Genomic DNA, 13,342 nt, shown 5'->3' with positions numbered 1-13,342 from the left:
CAGGAGTATATACACATTATACAAAACCAATATACCCTCTTTACTTTGTGAACGCGTATAAAATGGCAAAGGAATTCCTTAACGACTCCGACATGCCAAAATTAATGGCAATAATTAAAACAACAACACGAACACAACACAAAAGTTGAAAACAAAGCTGCGAACTCGGCGTTTGACTCCAGGCCCAGGCCAAAAGGAAGCCAAATCTCAAATCAAAGAAAGGCAACGCGTGTCAGTTGCCAGACTAGCGCATACCCTACCTAAACAGCTGATAAATTACCAATAATTATAGCAAAACTAAATAAAATTAGGCAAGAAAAAGCTTTAAGCGCCTTAAAATGCATTTCTGTTATTCACTGGAGCTTTTGAACTCAATCAGGACGATCGGGTGGAGTTTATGTCATTATATGAGATATTCTATAATATGAATGCAAATGTCCCCACAAGCACAGCCATAACGCACAGGTATACACAGCTGTGGCCTGGTGAGCCAGTCGAAAACTAGTTTCCGAATGCCTCGACACAGGCACAAAATAAAAGGCACCACTTCCAAATTATATAACATTCACTCTGCAATGGGATCTTCCCAATGCATTTGTACTGGGCACTGGGTAGGTGGAAAGGTGGTCAGGGCAGGGCAGGGCAGGGGAGGGGCAACGGGCAACGGGCCCGGACATTAATGCGATGAAATGCATTTGGTCGAGTGGTAAAAAGCGCAGCTGATTTGCAAATATTTGCACTATTGATTACCAGCCGCATTATAATTTACTGCCCAGCACTGGCAGGCTGTACTCCAGCCACCCGCTCTCCCCCCCTTCCCCGTCAGCAAATATTTTCGTAGCTGCTGCCTTTTTCCAATTTAATTTATCGCAAATATTCAATCAAAATAATGATGTAAGTGAGCAGCGGAAATGGCGCTGGCGATGATGGGCGAACGCTGGATGGATGGATGGTTGGTTGAAAGGATGCAGGGACGAAGGGCTGGAATGAATAAGTTTAAAATGCCAGCAAATGAATAATTGAAATGGCACGCAGTATACCCTGTAATTTAAATTTAAATTGAGTCGTTGAGCATAATTTTCGACTGGATGAAATCATTCAGAAAATGCCCGGAAATGAATAAAGGTAGCTGCTCCCAGTATACCCTGTAATTTAAATGGTAGTTTGGTAATAAAACTAAATGTTCAACTAGTTATGATTTTTGTATACTGTTTTTCGCCTTAAAACTCATCACATCCTGTTTAAACTTCAAGCGGGGTATGCCTGAAGCAAATTGAATTAGCACTCGCAGCGTTGCCGGATGGCATTTTCTTGCTCATTTGGTCCATACGAAAATTCGGCTGCACATTTAACTCGAAGTCTGGCAGCATGAATGCCAGGCAGGAGCTGGCTGTTGGGACCAGAACTGTTTAAGAATGCAAGGCAGCGCAGCGAACAAACGAACAATTGCAGCCTAATTGAAAGCTAAATTGAATAAAAATACACACACACACACACACACACACACATACACAGGCAGGCCCACATAAACGTCAACACATGCTAACAAGCTGAGTAAAGCAGAGCAAAGGATAAAAAGGAAACTGTAGCCCGAACAACGGCGCACACTCTGCACGTACAATTACATGCACACACCCCAGCCTCACCCTCACACATACAGTGGTAATTTATGTGTCTGTATGTGTGTGTGTGTGTGTAAGCTAGCTGATAGCCAACCAACCAGCCAGCCGCACTGTGTCCATGCACAAGAAATTGAAGCGAACAGGAGCTGTGAATGCCTCACACAGTGCCTGCAAAATAATAACGTGCATAGCATTTTATGCAAACGTGGCCAAGGCGCATTGTGGGTGAGAAAATTGTGGAAAATGCAAAATTAGCATGAATACGAAATACAAGTTAAATATTTGAGCTGCCTCCGGTTGAGAGACGGAGCCTGCAGTCAAGCATTGGCAAAGGAGGAGGTCCTGCCACAATCATGGAAATTGCATACACCATTAAAGCAAATCGGAACGTGTACATTTCTCTGTCTGCTAAATGCAACATTTTGCTGCACAAGCATTTACTGGGATGTGCAAACTAAAGCATATAAATTTGCTGCTATTTTAATCGCAACTCCTTACAACAAAGCAGCTTACACTTGGTGTTGATTCTGTTTTGTCATCATGGGTCTATTATCATTAAACGTGGAAAAAACTTCATAGAACGAATTTCAGACTAAATCAAAAGATTTGGGATGCTGAAAAGAATCTTATATCCAAGTTATTTATCTAACTTACTAACTAATTATCCTCTATATATCTATCCCTATGCATATGTATCAAACATATCTGAAAGAGTTGATCGATATAGGTATAGATATAGATATAGATATAGATGAGGCTCACCTATTTCTCCTCCATATACATATATTCCAATAAATGTCCAAATTAAAGAGTTATAGAATGAGTTTCATTCGTGAAGGCCCATTATAACCCTTGTACTAAATTTGTTAAGCGATATCTCTCGATACTTCTTGGCTATAATGTTTACTGTACTGACAAACGTTGATAAGGAGGAAAATAAACACACAACGGCAAAGAAAACATGATAACTAATATTTGATTTATTTATATTTTATTTACATTTCGCTGCATTTATTTTTTGCTGCTTTTCACCTTGTTTTTTTTATTTATTCATATTGTTGTTGTTGCTGCGTTCGCCTTCCCCTCGACTTATCAGCAGACTTTGACGTCGGGGACATGTAAATAATTTATATGGCATACCCTGTTATGTGTGTAATTTATGACAGGGTACACAACGCACACACACACTCACACATCAGCTCGAGGTGTTATTATTGCGCTCCGTCCTCGCGCTTATCAATGCCAGAGAAAGACAGACAGCCAGAACAGGGCAAAGCGAAAGGGTGGCCAATGTTAGGTCTTGTAACTAGGCAAAAGCCCAAGAATTTTCTAGTTGTGCCAATTATTCAAATGCTCATACATGCATAGTTAAAACTAGGCCTTGGAGAAGTAGAAAATCAAACTACAACATATTCTCGCCAGTTCGAATCGAGCCAATGAACTCAGGAATCCAGCTATGAAATGAACCTTGGCTATACCAATTTTTTGGCAAATGCAAGAATGGGCCATGCCTCTAACTTGGTCTTAAACTTTTCATTAAACTTCAGTTTGATCCTTTTTGGCTCTGCTGATTTTGATTATACAGTTGTTATCCTCTTCAAAGCATTATTTATATGAACGTCACATCGCAAACGACGCCTCTTTCATGCAACTAAGTATATGGCTGTGCCACAGATCCGACTTGCACGCACAATACTTACACACAAACACACACACACAGGCACATACACACACACGAGTGCAGTATGCATATCTATAAGCCATTAGCCTGGTCAGTCGTACGCATTGTAGCGCATCGGCTGCGTCGTTCGAGCCGAACTAAAAATACTTAACTTTACCTTTTATTTTGTTATTTCTCTCCTTCTTGCTTATCAGCACGGCGCGCAATTCAATGTAAATAGTAATAAACTTATTTACAAACACATAAACACACTCGCGCGCACACACACACACTCGCTCACACACACACACACACACAACTAATTGCTGTTTACTCAGCGCGCAATTTTCTTTTCAACGCATTTTCAGTAAAATCTTCTGACGAGCAGGAGGAGTAGGATTTGTTTTTTGTCTCTGTCTCTTAAAACGACTAAGGCCACCGCGTTTAGTTCGTTGCATGTTGCAGCTGTTGTTGTTGCTGCTGCAGTTGTTGCACTCACAGATAACTAATCCTTATCTGGTTCTATCTATTCGCCGCTTTGGCTTGCATTTGTTTACATTACCAAGAAATAAATAAAAACTCAATTGACATAGTAAGAACAAAAAATAAAGGAAAACAACAACAATTGTCGAAAGAAAAGATATAAAAAGCAGCAAAGTCGCCGCGTTGCAAACAAGCGAGGCTCATAAACATTTAATTAACTTTTATGAACTTTGTAAATAGTGGGAAAATGCACCTACAAATGCCGCCAACTTGCATGCCCTAACAAAATGTATTCCCAAGTTGCTATTGAAGGTTCTTCGGAAGTTTTCTTCAGCATAATATCAAACAGATGTTGAGTTGAAAATAGGATTGAATATGCGTGATTGTTATATCCATTAAAATTAAATATATTATAATATATACTGGGGTATTTAATATTTGAAACATCAAGAGTTACATATTTTATCACTTGATGTTTTTTATATCCTACACCTTCATATTATACAAAATATAATATTTAAGAGTTCGATTTTGCTCAATTTTAAACCTATTTTGTGCAAAATGTTATTCAATCTTTTGTTTAACTATGTTGTTAGAGTATTTATGGCTTCCGTCATAAAAAGTTAGGTTTTCCACTTTGTGTTTTATAACTTTACAATGGCCCATGTCGTTTTTATTTAACTATTGCCTCTTGTTGTCATTGCAATTGTTGTTGTTGTTGTTGTTGTCGTTGTTGTTGCCTTTGCTGTTTGCCATGGCCTAAGCAAACACTGTGCAACATGCAAGAAACTTAATTAAAGCCTTATATGCACAGCCAATCGTCTACATCTACGTGTATTTATTTTACGTATATTATCATAAGACATTCTGCACACAAATAATTGCCAATTTTTCGATTTTCAAATTGCGTGCAAATTTATTTTAATTTTATTATATTTGTTTTTTTCATCAGTTTTTTTTTGGCACCTGCGACAAGCACATTGTTTGCATTGCAAATATTTTTAGAAAGCATTCACAAAGCCTGCCCCACAAACCTGCCACCGTGTCGCCCCCATTCCCTCTCCCCTCTCACCTTCAAACTTTTGCAAATACACATAAATGGCTCCAAACTCTGTTTGCTTAAGTTATTTTGTTGCTTTGTCACCAGCTGGGGCCAGCAGAGCCGAAGAGGCATTTGAATTCCAATTGGACTCCTTGTTGTTGTTGTTGTTGTCGTTGTCGTATTTGCATTGCATTATGCTGGCCAAGTCCAAGCGCACACACACACACACACACACATCTGAGCTGGAAAATATTTTACACATGTGTAAAATATAAATCAAATTTTTGCTAGCAATTTGCACAAACGATTTGGTTTGTCGCTTTATGCAAATTTCATGTGTGTGCAAAATGTATTTATTGTCTGGAAAAATTCTAGAAATAAGCCTCTCTAATTGGCCAGTTCCAAAGTTGTGTACAATGTTTGCATTGCGAAAAGTTTAAAGGCCAGAGACAAAGTCAAGACTTAACTAGAGCTGCTAATTGGAGCAGTAATTAGGGCCGGCTAATTAAAGGCGTTTATTAAAACATTAAATGATTGAGAAATCACTATAATTATAATCGTATCAAATGTTCTATATATATTGAAAACTGGCTCTGATAATTCAAACAGCCTTATTCGACTTATCAATGAAATGGCAAACAGACAAACAATTATCGCTAATCAGTATAAATTTTCGCGTAATACATTGATAATGTGCAGCTATAAATATTTATATTATTAGGGTTTTTACCAACTCGAAATTATATTTATGCCTTATATGATTTAATATTTTGTTAAGGATCTTCTATAGAAAAAGATTCAAGAATATAAGCAATATATAAAATAAAATACAACTAACTTCGGACCAGCTCTTTCGGTGCGCAAACGACAAAAGTCTTTTATAAACATAAATTTTCGGAGCCTTTAATGGTGCGCGCAACATATTTTAGTTCAGCTTGCAACTTGCAACTGCAACCAGCAGCAGCAGCAGCAGCAACAACAACAATAAATGGCAACCGCAGCTGTTGCCGTCGTCGTCGTCGTCGTTGTTGCTGTTGTTTTTGCTGCATTTTTGCTCTTTTTTTATGTATTTGGCTGCACAAATAAATTGCACATAAATCGCTGGCCACATAAATTTTACATGTTGCCGGCGTGCAGACTCAAAAACAAGTCGAAATTATGTGTCCGCTGCAAGCATAAATTATACAAGCGCTGCCACCACAAAACGGCCGGGCGCGGGGCTGAACGCGGGGCTGAATTTGTGGCAATTAAAATATTTGCGCGTCTAACAACAAATTTCCTTAATTAAAGAAATAAAATTATTCAACTAATTGCCGGGCGCAACACCAAGTAGAACAGCTCCGGGGCCATTGTACAATTAGGTTGTAAAAAGTGCATTGCCGAAAGGCAAATACCATAAAACAGCTGTTGTCGCGAAGGTCAAGCCTCAGACACCCACCAGCCCATAAATTAATTGTATATCATTTTTAAAGCGCGGCCAACAACAGCAACAACAGCAACTGCTCCGAATTGCCCCATAATTTATGCATGCATATTCATATGCATTTATCTAAGCGTTACACTTACTTTTATCAATGCCATTAACTAACAATTTTGTTGTTGTTTTTGTTTTTTTAGTCACGCGCCCGTAAAACCTCCACCAAAGCAAACAAACTGAATGCAGCCGCTGGTGCCATTGCAGCCGCATCAGCAACATCGCCACGTCTAAGTCCAACGCCAGCAGCAACACTGTTGCCGCAGCAATCGCCAAATACAACAACAGCAGCAGTTGCCGCAGCGGGCAGCTTGCAGCAACAGCAGCAGCAGCAGCAGTATCAGCAACAGCAGCTGCAGCAGCAATTGTTGTCACATCAGCAGCAACAGCAACAACAGCAGCAGCAGCACTATCAGCAGCAGCAACAGCCGCAGCAGCATTTCCAGCAACAGCAACACTTGCAGCAGCAGCAACAGCCAACGCAACATCATCAGCAGCAGCAGCAGCACGCACAGCAGCAGCAGCAGCAACAACAGCAACATTTGCATCAGCAGCAGCATCAAATAACCGCACAAATTCAAACCATGAAGGATCAACCGCAACAACCTATGGTGAGTACAAAAACAACAAGCAATTCCACACAACTCGGATATTTTTCAATCAACAATAACAACGGCGAGCATTGACCTTCACAAACAGTTTGGCTAGTCAATCAGTTCATTTCGTTTTCCATTCGCTGAACGGAAAAAATAATAATAGCAGCAAACAACAAATAACATAAATTAAAACTGTGTGCGGACAACGTTGCGTATACGCGACACGCCCCAATCAGCTGCAGCTGTGCACACAAATCGAATCAAGTGAACGCTGTGCAGAGCGACACACACTCACACACATACGTATACGTTTATACACGCGTTCATTCATAAACAATTTTTCGATTTTTATCAATGATTGCTAAATGCTTTCAAAAATAAAACGCAGACCACATAGCAGCAGCAGCAGCAGCAACAACAAACAACAACAACAAACAACAGCAGCAGCAGCAGCAGCTGCTGTCATCACCAGGTGCACATTTCCACAGATATATGTACAAAATAAAAGTCTATTTTTACTGCACAAACAACAACAACAACAGCAGCACATGAAAACAAACACAGTCGGAGCCGAAACAGAACGGAGTAGTCAATTAAACTCGCCTATAAAAAAATACACACAACTATTCAAATTATTTGTATTCAAATTTATATTTATTTGATTTTATTGTGCGTCTGTCGCCGACAGTTGCCATTGTTATGTGTTGTTGTTGTTGCCTCATGTTTGCATATAGAAAATTTCACTTTCATCGCTCATAAAAACGCAAATGATTTTTATTTTGGCCAGTTCCGCATTTTGTTTGCCAGACGCAAAACGACGTAAAAGAAGCAAATAAACACGCCCGTACAAAAAGTGTAGCATAATTCAAGGCGCGTTAATCAACAACAAGCGGAAGTTGTGTATAATGTCGACTATAAATAGTTGGCATGCTGTTATTTTTCATATTTTGTTGTGCTTATTTGTTTTTGGGGCCTGGCCCAATTAGTAGGTCGTCGAATTAGGGTGCGGCTAATTTGATTTATGTCCGGCAGCAACAGGAAAACTGAAAAACAATTCCATAAAACAACCCTAAAGTTGCCTAAAATAAAAGGGTAGTTTACATAGGCTATATAGTTAATTTGAGCTCTAATATAATATAAACCTTAAGTTTAGTAACTACTTAGTTTGTAACTAAATGCGTAACTAATTGATGGCCGCCGACTGGGCCCTTTTCAGACAACGCTTAACCCCGTTTAGCACTCACTTATAAAATAAATATTGATTCTATTAAATATATATATTTTTATTCCTTTTGCAGGCACCCATGGCCTTCTATCCGACATGGCAGGCGGATCCGTCGCAGGGCTGGCAGAACCAGTTCATACAGCAAATACCACAGAATACTCCAGCCATCACATCACTCAACTCCTTGGATTTCCAGACACAGTCCTACGCCTATCCATCAAATGGCTACGTGCAGACGGGTCTCGGCTTCGATCCCAACTACGGCCGTTCGCCATATGGTGCGCCCGTGCAGCGCTACGACTTCCAGAGCCAGCAGCTTTCCAGTGCACCGATTAATCAGGTGGGTTTGCAGAGCGTTGCCGCCGGCTTTCCGCCCGGCGGTGTTAGCTATGCCGGGCAAGTGTCGACGGCGCCGGCGCCACCAGCCGTTGGCCTGCAGCAGCAACAGCAGCAGCAGCAACAGCATCTTGGCGGGGATCTGAGCAAGAGCATGTCGGGAAACGACACGCCTGGATATCCGCGGGTGAGCAGCGTGCCGCCGCGCTCACTCAACTGTAACGGGTATCCAGGCGACTTCAGCGGTTCTCAGCAACAGCAACAACAGCAACAACAGCCACAACAGCCACAACAGCAACAACAACAAACGACAACAGCAGCGCCCAGCGTCGCAGCCGCGCCGACAGCCACTGGCCCTGGTAATACGGTTGTGGCCCAGCCAGCTAGCTCACCTATGCAGCCACAGGCCCAAACGGTGCCTCCATCGCCCACGCGCAGCCTCATCCAGCAGCAGCAGCAGCAGCAACAACAGCAACAGCAACAGCAGCAGCCACGCCTCGTCTCGCAGTCGCCCAGCCAGGTGCCGCCATCTCCGAATGGCAACGGACTGCAGCCCTATGGCAGCAGCGTGCAGCCACAGCAGCAGACGCATCCACATCTTGGCTCGCCGCCCATGCAGGACTGGAACTGGAGCAATCAGCAGCAACAGCAGCAGCAGCAGCAACAGCCGCCGCCGCCTGCACAGCAGCAACAGCAGCAGCTGACGAGCGATGGCTACCCGGCGCAGGGTCAGGGCGAACGCTTGCATCTGAACACGCGCATCAAGTCCATGATTATGCGCAAGAGCGATTCCAAGGATGCGCCGCCCGACATCCAGCTGCAGGGCCAGACAACAGCCCCAACTGCCGCCCAACAGCAACAGCAGCAGCAGCAGCAACAGCAGACCGGTCATTTTTTATCGTATAGCCACCATCTCCGCCCCGAGACGGCGCTGAGCGCCAACGGCTCGAGCAGCGTCGCACCACCGCTGGCCGTTGCCGAGCCCATCGGAGGTGGTGGCGATCAAATCTGGAAGCCGCACCACGCGAACTCGTTTAAGAAGCCCAGCGTGGGCAGCGGCTATGCCGGCACGGACCATCAGCTGCAGCTACAGCTGCAACAACACCAGCCAGGACAACACACAACCATCAGCCATGCGGAGGTGCCGCCACAGCCGGCCATGCCCATTCAGCCGCCGGCACAGCCTCAGCCCAAGAAATCGCGGAGTCGCAGCAAGGCGAGCCGTGCCGCTGCAGCCGCCGCGGAGGCCGCCGCCGCCGAAATTGAACGGGATCGCAATGCCAACGATCCGGGCGGCGGAGGACTGAAGGCTCTGGGCGCACACTATCCGCCACCGCCGGGCAGCGGTCAGGACTATCACGGGCAATATATCAAGACGGAGCCGGGTCTATTGCCGCCACCGCCGGGCGGGCAGCCCAACAAAATGGAGGGCTACGAGCGCAACTACCAGAACTTCATTCAATATGCCGACTTCTGCCAAAACGATGGCCAGGGTCAGCCGGTGCAGCAGCACCAGCAGGACTACGCCGGCTACCATCACAACTCGGCGTACTATGGCGCCGGCGCAGGCAGCTTCCAGCAGAACTTCCAGCAGAGCTTCGTGCCCGGCTATCAGGCGGCAGCGGCCTATGGTAGCCGTGGCAAGCCGCCATCGAATGCCGCCCACCATGGACCACATGGCCATGGGCACGGCAACAGCATGCTGGAGCTGGACCGCAAGCCGGACACCAACAACATCATACCACTGCCTACAAACTATGAGAAGGACATACCGGCGCACGCGTATCCCATTCCGGCGCATCGCTATGCGCTCGGACACGGAGCACCGCCGCCGCCTCATCTCAGCCACCACGGCATGCTGGAGCCCAAGCTGGAGGACATGGGCATGCTGGGACATGGCCACGGACATGGCTATCCCTATCTGGGTGAGGGTAAGCCGCTAAACAACGGCTTCTCGTGCTGTCGCCAGGGCGGCACCAGGCCACCCACTGCGGAGCATCTCAAGGACGGCACCTGCCTAGGCCTGGGCATACAGCCCAAGGAGGAGCTGCTGGACGAGGACGAGCTGGCCGAGGCGCACAATGGTGTGAAGGCCAAGTCCAAAAAGCAGAAACAGGATGAGATACCTGAAATAATTGTTAAACACGAGAAAATCAATCCCATGTTCGATACGACGGATCGCCTGGAAAAGGGCAACAAGACGGAAATACCCGAATGCGAGTGCTTTCAGTCCGACAAGAATCCTCCAGAACCGGGCACCTACTACACACATCTGGGTGAGTTTCGCAGCAGCACATCTCAATTTTATCGACAGCTCCTCCGGGGGGTAAGACTGTAAGAAAGACGGGTTGGCAGACTTAGACTTAAAGGGTAAGGGAAGGGAAACTCTCTGATGCCTTACCTGGTCTACAAGGTTTGAATCCTAGACGCCTAGAAATGCTGAGCCTCGTCTAGTTCTCATATCATATCCATGCTGATGGAGCTGCGTCGCTCTTGGGGATAAATCTGTAAAGAGGTCAGGTTTCCAGTTAAACTAAGGATGGATTTCTTTTATAAATTGATGCATTACCTGGTTCACAAAGAATCCGCGCCTAGAAATTCTGATCCTCTCATATCATATCCATGCTGATGGAGCTGCGATGCTCTAGGGGCTAAAGCTGTCAAGACCTTAGATAGGGCTTCACTTCAGCTAAGGCTAAATTCCTATTTAAAAGTAAGAGAGAGTCGCAAAAATGCTTGGCCATGTTTACAAGCCTTGAACCTACCCCTAAAGATGCCGCATCTGACCCTAATTTTGTCCCTATAGGCACCGCATCCACGCTGATGGAGCTGCGACGCGAGTTCGAGGATCGTTGCCAGCTGACGGGCCGTCAGTTACGCATCGAGAAGATCGTCTACACGGGCAAGGAAGGCAAAACCTCGCAGGGTTGCCCGGTGGCCAAGTGGGTGATCAGGCGTGCCGATCCCGAGGAGAAGATACTTGTTGTTGTCAAGAAGCGTCCGGGTCACAGGTAAGTCCTGAAGTACAACAGTCTCCCAGAAAAGTGAGTGTATCCTCTCGCTCTCCATTTTTAGATGCATCGCTGCATACATCGTGGTGTGCATGGTGGCCTGGGATGGCATGCCGCGCCTGGAGGCAGACAACGCCTACAAGAATTTGATACCCAAGCTCAATAAGTACGGACTACCCACCACGCGCCGTTGCGCCACCAACGAGAATCGCACCTGTGCCTGCCAAGGTGAGTGGTACCTCACTCTCGCTTCATGTGAGGCAAGTCCTTAATGTGTATGTTATTTCTTGCAGGACTGGATCCGGAGTCGTCAGGCGCCTCGTACAGCTTTGGCTGCAGCTGGTCCATGTACTACAATGGCTGCAAATATGCGCGCTCCAAGACCGTGCGCAAGTTTCGGCTGTCGGTGAAGAGCGAAGAGGCAGCGATTGAGGATCACATGAATCTGATTGCCACGCTGCTGGCGCCGGTCTTTAAGCAGGTGTGCCCGCGCTCCTATGACAATCAGACCAAGTACGAGCACGAGGCATCCGACTGCCGGCTCGGCCTGGAGCCGGGCAAGCCCTTCTCGGGCGTGACCGCCTGCCTAGACTTCTGTGCGCATTCGCATCGCGATCTGCACAACATGCAGGATGGCTGCACGGTGCACGTGGCACTGCTGAAGCCCACCAATCGCGATAGCCGCCTGCCCGACGACGAGCAGTTCCACGTCCTGCCGCTCTACACGATGGACGGCACGGACGAGTTCGAGAGCGTCGAGGGGCAGCGTGATAAGCATCGCACCGGAGCTGTGCAAATGCTGGACAAGTGAGTGTAGTGTTGAGTTTTGAGCTACCCGCTGCAGCTCGTGCCAGTCGGGACAAGCATTAATCTCCACACCATCTCTTCCCACACAGATTTCCCTGCGAAGTACGAGTACGCTCCACGCCGCTGATACCCTGTCGCCGGCACGGCAAGAAGCGCAAAGAGGACGAGCCGGCGACGCCGGATGGCGAACAGGACGCCGCTGCCGATGGCAGCAGTCAGAGCTCCAGCAACGGTACCCAATCCCAGTCCCAGCTGGCCCAATCCCAGCAGAGCAGTCCGCCCGCCTTGGGCGCAGCGCACATCAAGAAGGAGAACGGCGCCAGCAACAGCGGCGGCAGCAGCAGCAGCAAATCAAAGTCGAAGGCAAAGTCGAATAACTCGAGCGCATCCACGCCCGGCTCGGCGCCGCCAACGACTCCCTCGCCGCGCTGCCAGACGCCAGTGACGAACAATCCCAGTCCGGCGGGCAGCGCGTTCAGCACACCCCCGGTCAATCAGCACGGCGCCAATCCGAATGCCAACAACAGCAACGCCGCAGCTGGCGCTGTGCCCGCTCCACCTGGCGCCCAACCCAATCAGCTGATGAGCTCGAGCTCGAGCCTCATGAACATGGCCACCATGATCGACACCTTCACGGACGCCCAGCTGCAGTCCAATCAGATCTCGAGCACCGTCCTGGACTCGCCCTACTCCTACGACTACCAGACGGGCTCCTACATTGACTCGCGCAACTATTACGGCAACTGGCCGCCTCATGCCATGGGCATGGCTCCCGGCAGTGCTGCTCTGACGCCGACGACGCCCACAGCGCCGCTGGTGCAGCATACGCACACGGTTACGCCGCCAGCAGCAGCTGCTGCAGCTGCGACAGCGACAACAGCAACAACAGTTGCGCCAGTAGCAACAGCCACAGCTCTGCCGCCTGCCACGCCTGCTACAGTGACGCCTACGCCTGCTCAGCACGATGCCAGCAATGGCTATACGCCCAGCTACAACAATCTGACGTCACCAGCACTGAGCGCACAGCAGCAGCAACAGCAGCAGCAGCAACAGCAGCAACAGCAGCAGCAACAGCAGCAGCAACAA

At 46.9% G+C, this 13,342-nt stretch overlaps 1 protein-coding gene across 1 annotated transcript in view; it reads left to right on the top strand.

Moving 5' to 3' along the window:
- The window catches only part of Tet (Ten-Eleven Translocation (TET) family protein), a 109,789-nt gene that overhangs the window by 92,844 nt on the left and 3,603 nt on the right, over positions 1–13,342 (top strand). Inside the window, 8 exon segments of the mRNA XM_064689581.1 lie at positions 6,425–6,892; positions 8,176–8,687; positions 8,689–8,741; positions 8,744–10,714; positions 11,245–11,449; positions 11,514–11,677; positions 11,743–12,256; positions 12,346–13,332. Of these exon segments, the coding sequence (XP_064545651.1) occupies positions 6,425–6,892; positions 8,176–8,687; positions 8,689–8,741; positions 8,744–10,714; positions 11,245–11,449; positions 11,514–11,677; positions 11,743–12,256; positions 12,346–13,332 (4,874 nt within the window).

The sequence above is a fragment of the Drosophila montana genome, unplaced genomic scaffold (assembly GCF_035044405.1).
Source record: "Drosophila montana isolate Dmon_TW-CO22-7 unplaced genomic scaffold, ASM3504440v1 contig_3218_1, whole genome shotgun sequence".
Classification (NCBI taxonomy): domain Eukaryota; kingdom Metazoa; phylum Arthropoda; class Insecta; order Diptera; family Drosophilidae; genus Drosophila; species Drosophila montana.
This window is presented reverse-complemented; position numbering and strand designations above follow the sequence as displayed.